An 18862-nucleotide genomic window follows, 5' to 3' on the forward strand; every position below is an offset into this window, starting at 1 on the left:
TTAAATAATATTTAGGGTATGTTTTTATTACACAGTGAGTCACTGCTCGTTGTATGAACTATAACTGGTATGTGACAAATAAAGAGCAAGACAGCGCTCGTGTTGTTCGAAGACGTCAGAGTGCGCGCGCGCGGCCAGGGCTCTCTCTCTGCTCGTTAAGCGCCCTGTCACGCGCAGCAGTCATTCTATTCTACATCACTCACCGATCAAAATAGGCTTTGGCGGGACAAAAATTTGCTTTGGCGGGACAAAAATTTGCTTTGGCGGCCGCCAAAAAGCGGACGATCTGACGGGTTTTAGAATACAACCTGAAACTAAAAAACAGACCCGACCTCTATTTGAAACAGGTGTTCTGACAGACCTGCAGCCACACCAGGCATGTAAAGAGACAATCGTCTATTTGGGACTCGGCTATTATTTGAAGTACGGTACATTTTTATTGTTTCTTTTAAAACAATGCCGGATTTTCTCTCTCTTTTTAGATTTTTGACATTATTTTACATAAAGAAAAATGCATGCTGCACATGTTCTTGTGAAATAAAGTATATTTTATATAAAATGACCATAAGTTTCAAGCATTATTTTTCACCATCATGATCAGGAAGTAACTCTCATAATACAATGAAACGGATAACTATATAGAATTATATTACACAAAATCAACGTTTTAAAATGCTTATTGTACTATACCTTAATGTATCATTATAATATGTATAAAGTATGACGCTTCGTGTGTAATAATTCCGTTTCGTGTCTAAGCAAACTACGCTCCAAAACGTTAGGTGGCGTTACTCGGTTTAGAACGTAAGCTCGGCCCCTCACTTCCGGTCCTGGCGCTGGTGTTAGAACGTAAGCTCCGCCCATTACTTCCGGTTCTGGCGCTGGGGTTCTGAAAGTGGTGGTGCTGCGGGTCTGCAGCTGGATACTATTGGAGAAATCAGAGGAGCAGATGGCGCGCGCGCCAACATATGACGACGTAAGTGCGTCGATGCGGCGCCCGCGCCATCAGCCAATGAATTGGCTTGATTCTATATGGGATTCAGACTATCGGCACACCCAGAGGGCGTTCTGACACGTAATTTTACACGTGAAATGCAGCCAAACCTTGCGAGAAAGAGCGCGCATGCGAGACAGAAGAAACTGTGCTCCAAACTGTGTAGCACACGCACGGCGGAGAGGGAGAGAGCGAGAGACCTTGTGTGTGTGTGTGTGTGTGTGTGTGTGTGTGTGTGTGCGACTGTGCGTGCGTGTGTGCATAATGAAGTTAGGCACCGAAATCAGGCACCGAAATTTTCGTTCTTATTCGGTCTGGTTACTACCGTTTACGTCGGAACCGGTTCCCTATTGGCACCGAGTTTCGGTACCCAACCCTAGTGTCAGACTAAAATGTATGAAATTGACGGAAACATGTTGAAATATGAACTATAGACAGGTAGGCAACCTTTCAATGCTAAATAAATATACATGTAGGACACAAGGATGTTTTAAGCTTGATAATATGAAACACAGCATGATATAAAGGTAGGCTAGTATGAGTGTTTACACTAACATGATGAATATTATAATGTTTAGACCCGTGTTTACGGTTAAATACTGTGTTCGTGGATATCTGTTCAAACGTAATTGTTTATAATGTGGTAACAATAATGTAAAGCATTGTAAGTTTGGGTCACTCGCGATGTGCATTTGAAAGCAAACCGCGCCAAACATTACGCCGTGTCCTAACTAGACACAATACAATAAGATTCCAGCGACAAATAATGTGTCTGTCCACACTAGACGCGACACGACTGCGAGATGCGTAAAAATCAATCAAAACCCACAGCCAATCAGAACAGCGTGTGGGCGGAGTCTACCGGCAAGTGCACAGCATCAGAGAGTAATCTTGACGGCAATCGCAAGAAAATGGATAAGTAGGCTACATAATCAAATTCACAATTATTACACCAAACATTATTTAAATACATAGGCTACTGAGTTACTAAAACAATCTTTGCCAAATAATACACTTTGAACAAACAGAACAAACTGTTTGTTCACAGTTTGAACATTTTTGATTCCATTGGTTTAATTTCAAGATCTGAGGTGAATTATCCACTGTTGCTTTTACAGCTACAAAGCTGGGAGTACTAAATGATATTCAAAGTCACATTACACGCTTTTAACATTACATAAAGCACATAAACAGTACCTGAGATTATCATTTTGTGAGATTATCATACCACACTTTGTGTCTGTTGTTCCAGAACGACATCGCAGAAAAATAGAAACCGTTTCTAAAATAGAATCGTCGCGTGTCGCCGTCGCGGCTGGTTAGGACAAAAACTTTGATACCTTTTATCGCGTGTCGCTTGTAGTTAGGACACGGTGTTAGGCTACATGTTTTTACTCCAATCTCATTTCATAATGTCATAACGAATGATAACATTTGAAGTAACAAATGATAATACATATTTGTTTCTCTAGTGTAGTGTATTGAAGTGTTTCTTTTTATTGATTTATCGTTATAGGCCGTCTGCATTTCTGTAAAGTAAAAATTATTATTATTTTATGCAGCCCTACAAAGTATATGCCTACAAGGCACAACAAACATGGTGTTCATTATATATATATATATATATATTTGTGAATTTTAAATCGCAATTTTAACCCTAAAATCACAATTAGATTTTCTTCCCCAAATCGTGCAGCCCTATAGTTTCACCTGATATCAGCATGTTCACAATTGTCTTTTTAAATAAATTTTTTTAAAAATATAGCAAACACCTTGGAAATGGGCACAAAGGTGTGTGACTGTTCACGTCTCTCTGTTTAGATCAATGCTCAATAATGTTCCTTTTTGTCTTTTGTATCTTAGGACTATGTTGTGTTGTAAATAAGTCCAAACAATCAAAAAGCCATTATTTTTTTAATCTTAATATTTGCTTATTTTTGCAGTTCCACCTGATAGGGCCATTAGGGGAAGACCTTTGTCTTCCCAGGTGTGAAACACATCAATATTCATGATGATTCACGCCTCCTCACATACAGATTTCTTACACAAAACATGTCTTACCGGTTCTTTTTTAATTTCTTTCATTCACTTTCACCTTTACCCATGTATGCATGATTGTGTGTATGTGTTTGTTTAGTTATGTGTTCGTAATTAGTTAAATAAGCTTTTGCGCACATTTACATGAGTGTTGTTTCTGTGGTCACTGCTTGCAAAACAAAGTCCTTTAATGATGCACCCAGTAAGAAAGAGTTTTTTTTTTGTGGCCACGAAAAATATCCTTTCTGAGAATTGACAGACAATTAATATTGAGTGTTCGCTGGACGAACAGGTTAATTGATTGTAATATTACAAAAGTAATATAGTAATATTAATTCTGCTACATCAAGTTAATCCTATTAACTGACCCAAATATTTATAATTATAACGAGTTATAATTAATTATTTCCCTTGAGCTAATTTGCTACAATTTATTAACCTTTGTTAATGTTACTTAATAAAAATATTCATATTAATGTCAGTTCACAGTGCATTACATAATGTAAACAGATACAACTTCTGATCTTAAAAAAATGTATACGTACATGTTGAGATCAACATTAGATAAATAAATGTTGTAGAAGTATTGTTCATTGTTAGTTCATGTAAACTAATGTTAATAAATGAAACCTTATTGTAAACTGTTACAGATTTTTCTACGGGTTTTTCTTTCTATTAACAGACTGTTAATCTTCTACTCCAATAAAACTCTGAAAGTAACAATGTAATTAAAAGAAAAAAAAAGAAAGAAAAAAATTATGTTAGTGACACTTTCCTTCATACAAACACACATACATACATACATACAGTACACAGACAGAACTAAGATCACATCCATTTCTCTCCATTCACTCGCATCAAAAAGGCCATTGTCATTTCAACTAGCGTCAATTCGCTGCAGTCACTTCCAATCTCTCCTGAGCTGCACATGATTGCATTGGCAGCCCACGGTCTGAATATCGATCCAGAAAAACTCTGAACGGATGATAGACTGAGCCTTGAGGAAAAAAATGGAGTCACCCAGTGTACAGGAGAGAGAGCAAGAGAGCTAATGATTACAGATTAGACACATATAAACTTGATTCACGTCGAATGTGTAACACTAACAAATTGCATGAAGCAGCCCAGGAGACTCAGTGCTGATTCTGCAGCAGCATAATTTGCATGAGCTGCAAATAAAACAAAACAAAAAAACAAACGGAAAAATGGGAGGGATGCCACGAGGGAGGTCATTACGAAAACATCCTATTCATTCTGCTGGAAGAGCCTGCTAATAATGTATTAGAAGTGAGGCACACACTAATTACAAACACGCACACACACACACACACACACACACACACACACGCACACGCATGCACGCGCACACACACACGTTTCTGGAATCTTTCGTTCTCTGTATGAGAACATGTTTTTACTATATTAAAAAAAAAAACTACCAAACAACAGTATGAACTGTGCACAATATGCATATTTACATTTTTAACTATTTAATAATGTAATAATTACATTTTTGCCTGCCTGTACTGATTTTTATTGCTTAAACTACAAAATTAAGAAAGGAATATATACAGTTGGGTATATCTACAAACAAAATAGGAGATCAAGTTATGACTAACAACCTGTTACCTGCTTAGGATTAGGATATAGCCTAGGTTTTCAAATAATTGAAATTTCAGACATTTCAAATAATATATATATATATATATATATATATATACATAAACACACACTAATCAAACCATGGTGTTCCACACTGACCAAAGCTTTTCATTTTATTTTTGGATGGTATTGTAGCCAGACATCCTGCTTTGTGGAAGAGAGCGGAGGGTAATGTATGTCGAGCCCTTCCAGGAAATAAGCAGCATTGACCTTTGAGACGACACAATTTGATGACACTCCTCTCTCTTTGCAACTGCTCTGTTCAAGAGATAGCTACTATATTCCCATTGACACCAGGATTCATGCAACAATGAGCCTGAGATATGGTAATACTGAGATTATATGAGTTAGTCAGTAAAGACTACGGTCATAAAGGGTAAAAGGAATTTTCATTTTTCTGAAGAAAACGTGAGTGGTGCTTTCCCATGCAAAAGTTATCACATATCATTAAAGTGGTTGCCGGAGCGTTGCTATGCGGCTGCTAAATGTTTTTGAGTGGTTTTGGCTAAATCTATAGTTTGAGTCACAGTCACATCTGCTCTGTGATGACCACTCAACAGAAGCATGACCTTAGAATTGAACAAGCCAGAGCAAGTCCCGTTGGCAAAGTCACGCCAGCCACTTCAGTAACGCACATCTACACACTACAAGTTACACCAGAGGCACTGTCCTGTCCATATGTTTACACAAAAACTGAATTGTGACATGAATTAATGATGAATTAATGATGGATTAATGAATAATCATTTCAGTGCTTGATTCTCACATGAATAATCTCTGATCTAATGCTTTAGGTGATGGTCCTACTCCAAATTAACTACTGGCATTTATGGCTCCAAGAAACCATGTGCTCTCCACTCACACACAATGCTGAAAGTAGGGCCGAGCTACAGTATCTCTCTCTTTATTTTTGGTCATATTCAATATATATATATATATATATATATATATATATATATATAATAAGTGCAGTCGAAACGAATAATCACGATTATTTACATCTAACATAAAAGTTTTTGCTTATATAATATATGTGCGTATAATATATATATATATATATATATATATATATATATATATATATATGTGTGTGTGTGTGTGTGAGTGTGTGTGTATAAATATACATATATACACACACACACAAACACACACACACACATATATATATATATATACACACACACATATATTATATAAACAAAAAATGTTATGTTAGATGCGATTAGTCGATTTGGTCAAACGTTTACTTCAGAAATCATTCTAATATGCTGATTTAATACTCAGTTATTATCAATGTTGGAAACAGTTATGCTGCTTAATATTTTTATGGAACCAGTGACACTTTTTTTTAAAGATTCTATTGATGAATAAAAAGTTAAAAAGAACAGCATTTATTCAAAATATAAATCTTTTCTAACAATATAAATCTTTACTATTTTTTTGTTTATAAATGTAATCAATCAAAATTGATCAGTTTGCTGAATAAAATTATTAATTTCTTAAAAAGAAAGAAAGAATAAAACATGACTTACCCCAAACTTTTGAACGGTAGTGTATATTATTACAAAATATATATTTTTTTTAAATCCTGTATACAGTACATACATATATACTGTACTCTACAATTTGAGGTTAGTAAGATTCAAAAGTTTGAGGTCAGTTTTTTTTTTAACAACTGAGCACTTTTATTTAGCAAGGATGCATTGCATAGATCAACAGTTACACTAAAGACATTTATAATGTGACAAAAGATTCCTATTTCAAATAAATGCTGTTCTTTTGAACTTTCTATTCATCAACGAACCTTGAAAAAATATATCAGAGTTTTACTGTATCTTTGTTCAAATAAATCCAGCCCTGAGCATAAGAGACTTTACAGAAACATTTAAAAACCTCATGCTGATTTTGCTACTGAAGTATAAATCAGAGACTTGAAACATCTGTCTTAAAGCTCTCCTAGTTCTGACTCACAAGACAAGGATTGCAAAAAGTATGACAAGGTCTTTGAGAAACTTAATGGCCCAATAAAAAGCACATTAAAATGTCAGTATTGGAAATATCACCCAGCCCCAGTTGAAATGTGTTACAGAAGCATCCAAAAACAACAGCATGGAAATTATTCCTGGATGTGCATGAAATCGCACGTGCATGAGGCTGCATATACGTGCATGTGGACTGGCTGGAACTATCAGATGTAAATGTGATGAGTGATTAAGAAGAGAGGCAGATGGCACCCAAAGAGAGACTGTCCCAACATCCCACCTTTCAAGAAACAATGCAACACCACCAGCCACAGCTTTACATTACAGGCTGCTGTTTCCACATCCCAAACAAAACAACAACGGTTAGGAGACAGGAGAGCAAAATGGCGGTCGAGGGGAAATGGCAAAAGCGTGAAATTGGGTTTTGAAGTGTTTTTTACTCCAATTGCTTTTCACATCATGTAAGGACAGCATCTCTCTTTTTGTATTTTTCCCATTAATTCCTTTTTTTTCCCCATTAACAAAAGCAACCGCTGTAGCCGAGGGGGCAAACGGCCCACTCTGCCAGTAAAGGACACACAAAAACATGAAAGTATATGTATACTCACACAACACACACACACACACTACTCAAACAACCAGGGCACCTCGTAGATTGTCTAAAGGCTGGCACACACTGCTTTTAGGTAATTGAGTTTGGCCCTTGGAGCTCACCGCTCTATCTTTTAACACAGTGTGCTAGTGAAGTTGTACACTGGGAACATTATAGGAATGATTGCATTTACGCAAAGAGGTCACAGGAGATAAAAATATGCACTCGGATAGCATTTTAGAGACTTTCACTTGTAAAGCTTTAGTTAAACGTCCTGTAATATTATCCTTTTAGTGTTATGCTTTGTGAATAACTTATAGCCTGCTCACAGACGCGTTTCAAACGCTGCGACTGAAGGACTTTGACAGCAACTCAGTCCTTGATATTGGCTTAAAAAGTTTCTTGATATCAGTTTTATTAAATGTTATTCAAGTAAAAATGGTACAGTGAAAACCTGTTAATTGGTTAACTGCTTTATAGGTTAACCTTGCCATATACACTGAAAAATGTTTATAGATCTAATGGGGTATTTCATCAAATTTTACAGTAAAATACCATTAAATGTACAGTATTTGGAAGTTAATTATAACAGTAACACTTTAAATAAGGTTCCATTTGTTAACATTAGTAACAGCAGTATATTGTTAACAGTACATTAGTAATAGCATTATATTTCTAATTTCATTATATTTTAATGGTATTTAGTAAAAAACATAATTGTTTATTGTTTGTTTATGTTAGTTCACCGTGCATAAATTAATGGTAAAAACTTTTGATTTTAAAAATTTGTTTTTTAAATGTTGAAATTAACATTGACCAATATCAATAAATGCAGTAAAAGTATTGTTTATTGTTAGTTCATGTTAACTAATGCAGTTAAATAATGTAAACAAATGAAACCTTTTTGTAAAATGTTACCCGTACAATTTTCAGTGAAACACCGTAAATTGACATTCCCAGAATTCTCTGTGTGACAGCTCACCTTTTATGTTTTTTTTTTAAATAACTTTCTTTTTATTGTTTTGTTATCTGTTATGTACATTAGGGTTTTATGCTACATTGTGTTGTTAAATTAATGTTTATTGCATTATTTAAGTGTGTCATCATGTTACCGTTATGGTGTTTTGTGTGGTTGACACCGTGCAAAGGTAAAAAAAAAAATAAAATAAGATTTTAATAAATTGGAATATTAACATTATTAGTTATAAAACATTTCTGTTAATGACTTTTCTTTACTGTAATATGAAAAAAATGCTTGTTTTTTTTTACCGTAAATTTAAGTTCAATCTGTAAAACATTTTTTACATTAAAGTTCTGGCAACCATAGCTGCTGTTTATTTATTTTTTAAATGTAATTTTTGGGGGATTTTTTTTTACAGTGTATTTTACAACCTAGTGGTGTCAAGGAAAAAAAGCTGACTGCATTACACCTTAGTGTCATGCTGGAGTTGTTGCTTTGCTTGGAAAACGAAAAACGCTTATGTTTCAGGTGTAGTTTACTCATTAGTGGTGGTGGCCTGGCTGCTGTAGAGGTTTAGATGAATGTTCTGCCAATCCAGAGAAAACAATGTAAATAAAGAAGGAAAAAGACTTCTATTCAGGCTTTGCCTTTGTTTGTGTGTGTATAGACCTGTCAGGAGATTAAGCGAAGTATTTTTACAGTCGTCGTTACTGTGAAAATGGAGCATCCTGTGGCATACAGAGAGCCTAGGCTTTTAAATGAGGACATATGGGCTTATTTTGTTTTCAAATAGAGTAAATTGTAATCATTACAAACTACCCCAAACCATGAGAGAAAGCATTTAGTACTTTAAGAATATATATATATATGCACATTACAGCACTATTCCAAATTTTGGTTTAGGTGATTTTTTTTGTAGAAGAAATTAATACTATTAATTACAAAATTATAATTGAAAAAACATTATAATTATTTATAATAAAATTTATGCAGTAAAGATTCATCAAATTGATCAAAAGTTACAGTAAAGACATTTATGTTACAAAAGATCTCTATTGTTAAATAAATCTTTAAATAATCCGTAAAAAAAATTATCATGGTTTCCACATGTATCATGGTTTTTCAAAAATATGAAGCAGCGCATTTTCAACATGATAATAATAATAAATGTTTCTTAATCACCAAATCAGCATATTAAAATAATTTCTGAAGGATCATGTGTGACACTGAAGACTGGAGTAATGATGCTGAAAATTCAGCTTTGCATCACAGGAATAAACAATAAAAAATATATATATATATATATATATATATTTAACAATAAAAAAATAAATACATTTACAGTTAACCAAAGTGCAAATTATCACACTTTCCCACTCAAAGCGTATGATACATGCTAAATAATGCTAAATAAATATAATATAATAAAATAGAAATATCATTATTGGAAACAGTTAGGATCAATACTTTAATGTGAGAATCTATCCAACATGCATACCTGAAGTATTAATATTTAAACAGTGATGCACTCGTCCCTTGAGTTCGCAGCACATGATACAAGAGCTCATATTCAATTAATTCCATAATAGACCAAAAACCAGGAATCAAATGTGAAACCTAGGGCATGCCGCATGACCCATTTAAAAGGTCTTCCTCAGCTCTAAAAAGCCCCGGCAAAGCCTCTCTCATGTGTAATGGATGAAAAGTCTTTCCCGAACGCTGAGGTGAGAGGAATACAGAAGAAGAGAGAGGCTCTTTAAAAGAGCTTCCCTGGCAGTCAGGGATGATTAGTCTCTGTACATACACACGCACTCTTTATCTCTCTCACTCTCACTCATCTTTCTCTCTCTCTCTTTTCCCCTCTCTTGTGCTTGCTTTTTTTGTCCTTCTGCTCGCTTTGTTTCCCCTGACAGTGGACCTTGGAGTCAGCTCTCCATGTCTGGTATGTGGGAAAAGTGAGAAAGACTGAGAGAGAGCGGGAAAAGAGAGAAAACGCCCTTGAGAGTGATGAGTATGCACTGATGTGTGTGCATGTGTGTGTGTGTGTGTGTGTGTGTGTGTGCGTGCGTGCGTGTGAAACTAACAGCATTTCCAAAATCAAGCAGGCAAATACCTTCATCAGCACCTGTGTTGTCCAAAAAACTGTCCCCCTGGAAAAAAATGTATCATGCCAATCAAAATCCAATCTAAATATGATACTAAAGCACACAGTTCTCATGGGTGGGTTGGCAGAAGTGGGCCACTTCCCACAAGGTTAGTGGTTTGATCCCTTGTACAATCTTACACTGCCTACCAAACGTTTTGAAATTGAGCAATGCATCATAACATTGCATGCGCTCTAGTCAGTGTTAAAGGAGCCATTCTAGCATCTAAGATACAAATAAAACAAAATTACAAACCATCAAGAAAACCAACATGTTGACCAAGCATCTCTTAATAAATAAAAATAATTTAAAAATACACACATAAATCTATTTGGTCTGGTTATAATGTTATTTGTTATATTTATATATTATATTATATTGGTTATTTACCATTCAAATATTTTGTAAGTAAATACATAAATAAACAAATAAAAAAGCTACTGGAGCAAAAATAACACAACTTCACCTTTAAATAGGATGTTTAAATGTGACGATGAGGTACAGTACAAAAAAATCCTTGCTTTTTTGTAATAAAAGACCATGCAACATGTAATACAGCTCTCATAATTCAAAACACCTTTCAGAGCCCACCCATCCCATTTAGAAATTCTGCATAAAGTGTTCATAAATTTCATAAATGATTCACAAACTTTTCCCTGCAACTTTATATTGGAACTAACAACAAACCTGCAACCCAGAAGCATGATACTTCTAATTTAAGCGTCAAAATTCAACATATCACCAACAGAAAATGTCCAATTCTCAGTGAAAATGATGAGCAGTTGCTTTGTCGCTACAAATCGCTGTCGGTGTGATAATCCACGTACAGTATACTACTATCGTTACTATGATGTCTCTATTTTATCTGAATTGCATACATAATTGTGCTCATGGCCACAGTATATATGTTGTGGGTACCTGTAGGCCTCTAAAATAGTGTAACCCATTACGGCCCCTTATAAATCACAACTACAAAAAGAGCCGTATGGTGGAAGACTAACAGTAAATATCTCAGAAGAGTCTTGATATGACACCCAGCATGCGAGACCCTCTCATAAGACGTGAACTTGTAAAGGCTCTCACCAGAGTTTGACATGACTGGCTCTTTTTCTTCACCTCCTCCTCAAGGACTTCACACTCCTTTCTTTTCCTGCTGATCTCAGTCTCCTGAGGGAGGAAAGAAAATAAATACTGTTAGATGGATAGATGGATTCAATTTGCTGTTAAGAGTAGATGTGGCCTAATGCAAACACCTCTCTTCAGGGAGGCTGGATGCGGCATAACACACAATCTGTCTATGTATGCATGTGTACGTGTGCAAGTGTCCGTGTGGGTAATAGTACCACATTCTCTGAACCAGTGGGTACCCGTATGCATCATTGATCTATAAATAGCAACCATTTGCTATAGCACAATGTTGCAATGCCACCAGCGAGATGCACAAGTCTAAAAGTCACAATAAATACAAATCCATCCATCCATCCATCTTCTTCCGCTTATCTGGGGACGGGTCGCAGTCTAAGGAGAGATGCCCAGACTTCCCTCTCCCTAGACACTTCCTCCAGCTCTTCCGGGGGGACACCGAGGCGTTCCCAGGCCAGCTGGGAGACATAGTCCCTCCAGCGTGTTCTAGGTCTTCCCCGGGGTCTCCTCCAAGTGGGACGTGCCTGGAACACCTTCCCAGGAAGGCGTCCAGGAGGCATCCGGAACAGATGCCCGAGCCACCTCAGCTGACCCCTCTCGATGTGGAGGAGCAGCGGCTCTACACTGAGCTCCTCCCAAGTGACAGAGCTTCTCACCCGATAGTCCTTCTCCATAACCTCACCGAACTGCTCCCAGGCCTGAGTTTTTGCCTCCACAACCACCCGGGCTGCAGTCCGCTTGGCCTGCCGGTACCCGTCAGCTGCCTCAGGAGTCCCACAAGCCAACCAGGCCCAATAGGACTCCTTCTTCAGCTTGACGGCATCCTTTACTTCCGGTGTCCACCACCGGGTTCGGGGATTGCCGCCTCGACAGGCACCGGAGACCTTACGGCCACAGCTCCGAGCGGCCACTTCGACAATGGAGGTAGAGAACATGGTCCACTTGGACTCAATATCTCCAGCCTCTCTCGGGATCCGGTCGAGGCTTTGCCGGAGGTGGGAGTTGAAGATCTCTCTGACAGGAGACTCAGCCAAACGTTCCCAGCAGACCCTTACAGTACGCTTGGGTCTGCCGAGTCTGTCCAGCTTCATCCCCCGCCATCGGATCCAACTCACCACCAGGTGGTGATCAGTTAACAGCTCCGCCCCTCTCTTCACCCGAGTGTCCAAGACATACGGCCGTAGGCAGATGAAACGACCACAAAGTTGATCATCGGCCTACGGCCTAGGGTGTCCTGGTGCCACGTGCACTGATGGACACCCTTACGCTTGAACATGGTGTTCGTAATGGACAACCTGTAACTAGCACAGAAGTCCAATAACTGAACACCGCTCGGGTTCAGGTCAGGGGGGCCGTTCCTCCCAATCACTCCCAGTCACTGTCGTTGCCCACGTGGGCGTTGAAGTCCCCCAGTAGAACGACGGAGTCCCCAGTCGGAGCACTTTCCAGCACCCCTCCTGGAGACCCCAAGAAGGCTGGGTACTCTGCACTGCCGTTTGGCCCGTAGGCACACACGACAGTGAGAGACCTATCCCCGACCCGTAGGCGCAGGGAAACGACCCTCTCGTTCACCGGGGTAAACTCCAACACATGGCTGCTGAGCTGGGGGGCTATAAGCAAACCCACACCAGCCCGTCGCCTCTCACCATGGGCAACTCCAGAGTGGTGAAGAGTCCATCCTCTCTCAAGGAGTGTGGTTCTAGAGCCCAAGCCGTGCGTAGAGGTGATCCCGACTATCTCTAGTCGGAACATCTCAACCTCACGCACAATCTCAGGCTCCTTCCCCGCCAGCGAGGTGACGTTCCACATCCCTAGAGCTAGTTTCCGTGTCCAGGGATCGGGTTGTCGAGGCCCCCGCCTTCGACTGCCGCCCGATCCTCTCAGTACCGGCCCCTTACGGTTCCTCCTGTAGGTGGTGAGCCCACGGGAAGGCGGCCCACCGTCGCTCCTTTCGGGCTGAGCCCGGCCGGACCCTGTGGGGGGAGGCCCGGCCACCAGGCACTCGCATACGAGCCCCAACCCCGGGCCTGGCTCCAGGGTGGGGCCCCGGCTGCGCCATACCGGGTGACGTCACGGTCCTCGATTTAATTGTTCTCATAAGGGTTTTTGAACCTCTCTTAGTCTGACCCGTCGCCTAGGACCTGTTTACCTTGGGAGACCCTACCAGGGGCATATAGCCCCGGACAACATAGCTCCTAGAGTCGTTCGGGTACTCAAACCCCTCCACCACGTTAAGGTGGCAGTTCAAGGAGAGGGAGAGTTAAATACAAATCCACTAAAAGAATAACAAACGCACACACAGTTCTAATGCACATACATAGTCATGAAAACTGTACACACGCAATGTAAAAAACATGCTCATATCTGTCTATAAAAGCTCCCAAACCCATTTAGATTTAAACCAGCAATGTTAAAAAAATACATTGAAAAGAAGCCAAACAGCCAACCAAAAGGAAGTACATTATCTAAAAAAAAAAAAAAAAAAGAAGCAATTTGGTCTGATTATTCATATGAAGAGTTTGGTTCCAAAACGCGATAAACGCCATTTAAAAAAAAAAAAATTGTTACTGCAAAAATCAGTATTGTATCTGGTTGGTATTGAAAAGTCAATGTTTAATTTTAAGTAAAATGCGATATCCGCCGTGTTATTCTGTCATGTTTTCTCCCTTTCTTTCCAAACCGCGACAAACGCCAGTCTCCCTTCTCTGCAGAATGCGATATATCCGCTCTCAACCAATCAAAACGCACCATTCCACGCAATGTAAACAGTAACGGCAGCGCCTTAAATACACCCGGCTTCCTAGTTTTTCTTATCTATTTTGTACTTTTCGATCAACAAACAAACAAAAAAAATTAATAATTTTGACGCATTGATGAACCTGTGGTTCTTTCTGCGGTGGGTAAGAAACGTAAGGCATCGAAATCGAATCATTTACGTGAGGAGATTAAGAAGATGAGGCACTCGGGAGGAGGAAAAATGTTTTCAATCTTCTTTACAGTTCTTAATAAAAATATTATACTAATAAACTTACGTTGTTGTGTATTTTCAACAGTTTCAATATGAAAAAAAAAACTTTTATATTGATTCAGTGGATTAATTGCATTTTGATTTTTTTTTTTTTAATGGATTTATTGCATTTTGGGGAAAAAAATAATCCGTTTTTATAATAAATCTTTGAAAATCAAAACCTGGATTTTAATTTTTTTTGTTATTATGACCTACAAATGCTATGTGAAAGTTTGAAACAGAAAATAGTGGTTTTCATCTTTCTACTTTCTTGGTAAAGAAAACACTTTTTTACTCAAATTAATCTAAATGGATTTATTGCGTTTTGGAACCAAACTCTTCATATATTTATTCCAAACAAGCAAAACAACGTTATTGGTCTTTAGGGAGGCAGGTGTATCGTGGGCCTGTATGTGGGATTCTGGAGGTATATATACACGTGTGTGGGCTACAGGTGGTCATCTCATGATGCTCATAATGTGGTGTATCAGTCTCAAGAGAGGCTAACATAAGCTGTGTGTGAGTGAGTGAGTGAGTGAGTGAGTGTGTGTGCGCATGCAGGTATTAGTGAATGGCAACATCCATCCTGCTGAGTGACACCTGGGATGGGGAGATAGAACCCAATTTCAATAATAAACGAATATCCATGAGGATGAATGGATGGATAGATGGATGGATGGATGCATGGATTAATGGATGGAAAAACCTGTGTTTCAGAGATACTAGCTATTCAACCCTTTACCAGTTCAGAACACACACACACAGAACACGTAGATGTTAAAAACTGGGGTGACATTACCCCGCCTGACCTTTTTTGTTGGACAAAATAATGGATATAACTTGAATTTGTTTATATTGCATACAATTTATAATGCACAAAAACATATTTATATTTAACATACATAATAAACATATTTGTATATTTTGCAAATGAACTTACTATGAAAAGGTTGCAATTTAAATGCATTAATATGTAAAGTTTATGGTGATGTGTAGAGTTTATAGAAGTATTTGGCACAATAGTCGGGATGTGTAACCTGTTAATTGTTAAAAAGCCTCATTATTTGATTGAGATTAATGTTGTAATTTATTTTTTTACAGAATGTGTGCTCATTCCTGGACCATTATATCAATATAGAGAAATCATCAGATCTAAAAATACCCATTTGAATGATATTTTTTTGTGAATCATGTATCAGAAACTGCAAACAGATATTGTGGGCTGAAGACAACCAGCTCTCCAAACTTAATCCTTTAGAAACAGAGTAAAATGATTAATGGGACATATACATCATTATTTTCTGTTGGCCAGAGATCCAGGTCATCTCCTTACATACAGATTGCACGTCTCTGCAACCCTAAAAAATCAATTTCAAGATGGCTTCCATAACCTCCAGTTTTTGGAGTTCTATGGTTGTTTTTGAGTGGACATTTGGAAACACTTTTTTAAATCTTTATACACACACAACCGATCAAACGTTTGAGGTCAGTAAGATTGTTTATGACTTTGAAAATCTATGCTCACCATGCTGCATTTATTGGATTAAAAATAAAGTAAAAAACAGTAATATTGTGAAATATTATAATTTATACAGCTGTTTTCTATTTTAACATTTTAAAATGTAATTGATTACTGTGATTGCAAAACTGAATTTTGTATCAGTATCCTATGATCACATGATCCAGTTACACAGGATCCTTCAGAAATCATTCTATTATGATGCTTAATAAATATTTCTTATTATTATCAATGTTGAAAACAGTTGTGCTGATTAATATTTTGTGGAAACTATGATACATTCATTGTCTTTTCTGTCACTTTCAAACAGATCAATTTAAGATCAAGTCTAGCTGAATAAAGGTATTATTTCCTTTCTAAAAATACTTACAGACTGGTATAAATATATTATTACCTTATATTATATCTGTAAAAAATAAATATGTAATATATATGTATATATACTCTAAAATAAAGATTCCTACACTCATTCTGAATCGATTATATATCGCCTAGAAAGCATGCAGAGATCGCTCCCTTTATAATCACTAAAAAGCTGTCACTCATCTCACTATAATCAATGAAGCTGACTGCACAGTGAATCTCCTATTTAGCCTATATAATGTCTACACTTTATTTGTTATAAGTTAACTTATAACGAGAGGATTTGCGAACGTGCAGAACTCAGAACTGGACCTGAGTGGTGATTGAATTCTAATTTGAAAATGTTTGATTGGCCATTGCGTTCAAGAAATCGACATATATGTTTGTGGTTGGCTACATGCACAACAGAAACTAGTAAATAGTAACTTTAATGCTCTGAAAAGCGCAAACACCAAATCCGTTTAATCCATATGCTATTATTACGGAGAAAACTGATCCCAGACCAGCAGTTATGGGCAGCTCTTCCCTCTAAAGCAATCAGAAGCAGCAGCAGTCAGTGGTTTGAGTGAGAAAATCCCACACTAGTCTGAAGTCTGTGGCAAGGGGGAAGACTAAGCCTTGCCCAGCCTTACACACACTCCGCCTATTCCTACACTCGAATACCGTAATTCCTCAAATAAAGACCGGTATTCAAATAAACGCCGGGCCTCTGATAGTGGCCGGGGGCGTGGTCAACGCGGACAAATAAAGGCCGGTCTCAAATTAAGGCCGGGGAAAAATTAGTGTGAATAGGTACACTTTAAATGAGTGTACACTCAAAGACGGACGCGCTCAGCGCTTGTCATATATCACAACTATTCAGTGTTTTTAACCACATGTTTATTTTAGGTTTCAGACATAAAAATAGATATGATTTATAGCAAAACAATAAATTTATAGTTTGTAAAATACACAATGGTGTCTATGGAAGCAGTGGCGTCATGCCCATTCAAAGTGAGGGGGCACGTGCCCCCTCAGATTTTTTCTCCCTGATAATTGTTTATTTCTTCAGTCTTGTTATAATCAGATTCAGCACGTTGTTCATCTTCAATCCGCAGCGGCACCGAGCAGAGCGCACGTCAGAAACAGAGGACAGGGTGTGTGTGTGCGCAAGTGTGTTCATCTGAGCCTCATTGGTCTGTCACTGCTCATCAATGTCAGAATATTTGAGATGACCAATGAAATCAAAGTAGGCGGGCTTTATGTTCACAGAAGCTGAGCGCGAATTTTAGCAGTGAGACTCGACGCTTCAGTGTACAGTCAAGTGCGAGATGTAAGTAGCTAAACTAAACATTTCATATTTGACAGGTTATGTTGTTAAACGAATGTTAAACGAATGACAAAAATAATCAGGCACACGAATATACTTTTGTCTAATTTCGCCATTTTGAACTGAAAAAAGGCCTATGTAACGTGACTCGTAATGTAGGCTAAATAATAATTAGTTTACTGTCATTGTGAGGGGAAAAGCCGTTTTCATTGTTAGGCACAAGATTAATAATGAATGTGTACATATTGAGAATTAATATAGTACAATTTGTTGCCTTAAGTAAATTAAAAAAGCTCAGCTTTAGGAGGGGAAGGCAAGATCAGGAGACTGAGAGAAAAAGAAAGAAAGGCTATTTCTTATCCTTTTTTTGGCCTTCAAACGTCTTGAAATGCACATATCAGAGAAATAAAAAATTTGAACCCCCTACCAACCTCAAATTTAGGACCTCTTTGATTATAAAGCCCTGTCTACGGCCCTGTATTAGGCATAAGATCAATAATGAATGTGTACTGTGAATGAATTTAATAAACTTAGTTAGGCTACCTAGCTTTCCTAGTAGCTTTCAGTAAATGAACTCGTCTGAGAAAATGATTCATAAATCAACCTATCAGTTGACCCTATGTTTACTTTCTTCACTGACAGACAAAAATGAAAAGCCTATCAGTCAAAGCTCAACTTTAGGAGGGGAAGAGACAGGGCAAGAGAAAAACAAAGAGAAAAAGTGTGATGGAGATGAGGAGAGAAAAATAATCAGCTGCGTAACATGGTTTTAAAGCTGTTTGTATCCAGTTTTTATGGCCTTCAAAACATCTTATAATGCACATATAAGATACACATATACTTTAACTTAGTCCTCAGATAGAGGAGGGTTGCTGCTAGCTCCGTTAAGGTATTTCTGTCCCTCCCAAACTGCATTGAAATAGTATGTTTCGCAGCCAGAATTAAAAAAAATTCAGGGGGAGAAACCCCCTGACCCCTCCTAACATGATCCATATCACCCATCAGAAAACAATTGCAACGTCTCAGATTGTGACCCCCCAGAATTTTGGCTTGCATGACGCCCCTGTATGGAAGCAGCAATAACAATCCATTCAAATATATTTGGCGACGTGTTTTATTCATATCAGATACACAGTGTAAGTAACTATA

At 37.8% G+C, this 18862-nt stretch overlaps 1 protein-coding gene across 31 annotated transcripts in view; it reads right to left on the reverse strand.

Moving 5' to 3' along the window:
- Positions 1–18862, reverse strand: part of rimbp2b (RIMS binding protein 2b) — a 193837-nt gene that overhangs the window by 86495 nt on the left and 88480 nt on the right. For all 31 annotated transcript variants that reach the window (XR_008809107.1, XR_008809106.1, XM_056267898.1 and 28 more), the window contains one exon: positions 11456–11539. Coding sequence is in view for 29 of the 31 variants with exons in the window: in XM_056267898.1 (XP_056123873.1) it covers positions 11456–11539 (84 nt within the window). In the remaining 2 variants the exon portion in view is untranslated. The remainder of the gene's footprint in view (positions 1–11455; positions 11540–18862) is intronic.

This window comes from Rhinichthys klamathensis, unplaced genomic scaffold, assembly GCF_029890125.1.
Source record: "Rhinichthys klamathensis goyatoka isolate OS25496 unplaced genomic scaffold, OSU_Roscu_1.1 h1tg000266l_1, whole genome shotgun sequence".
NCBI lineage: Eukaryota > Metazoa > Chordata > Actinopteri > Cypriniformes > Leuciscidae > Rhinichthys > Rhinichthys klamathensis.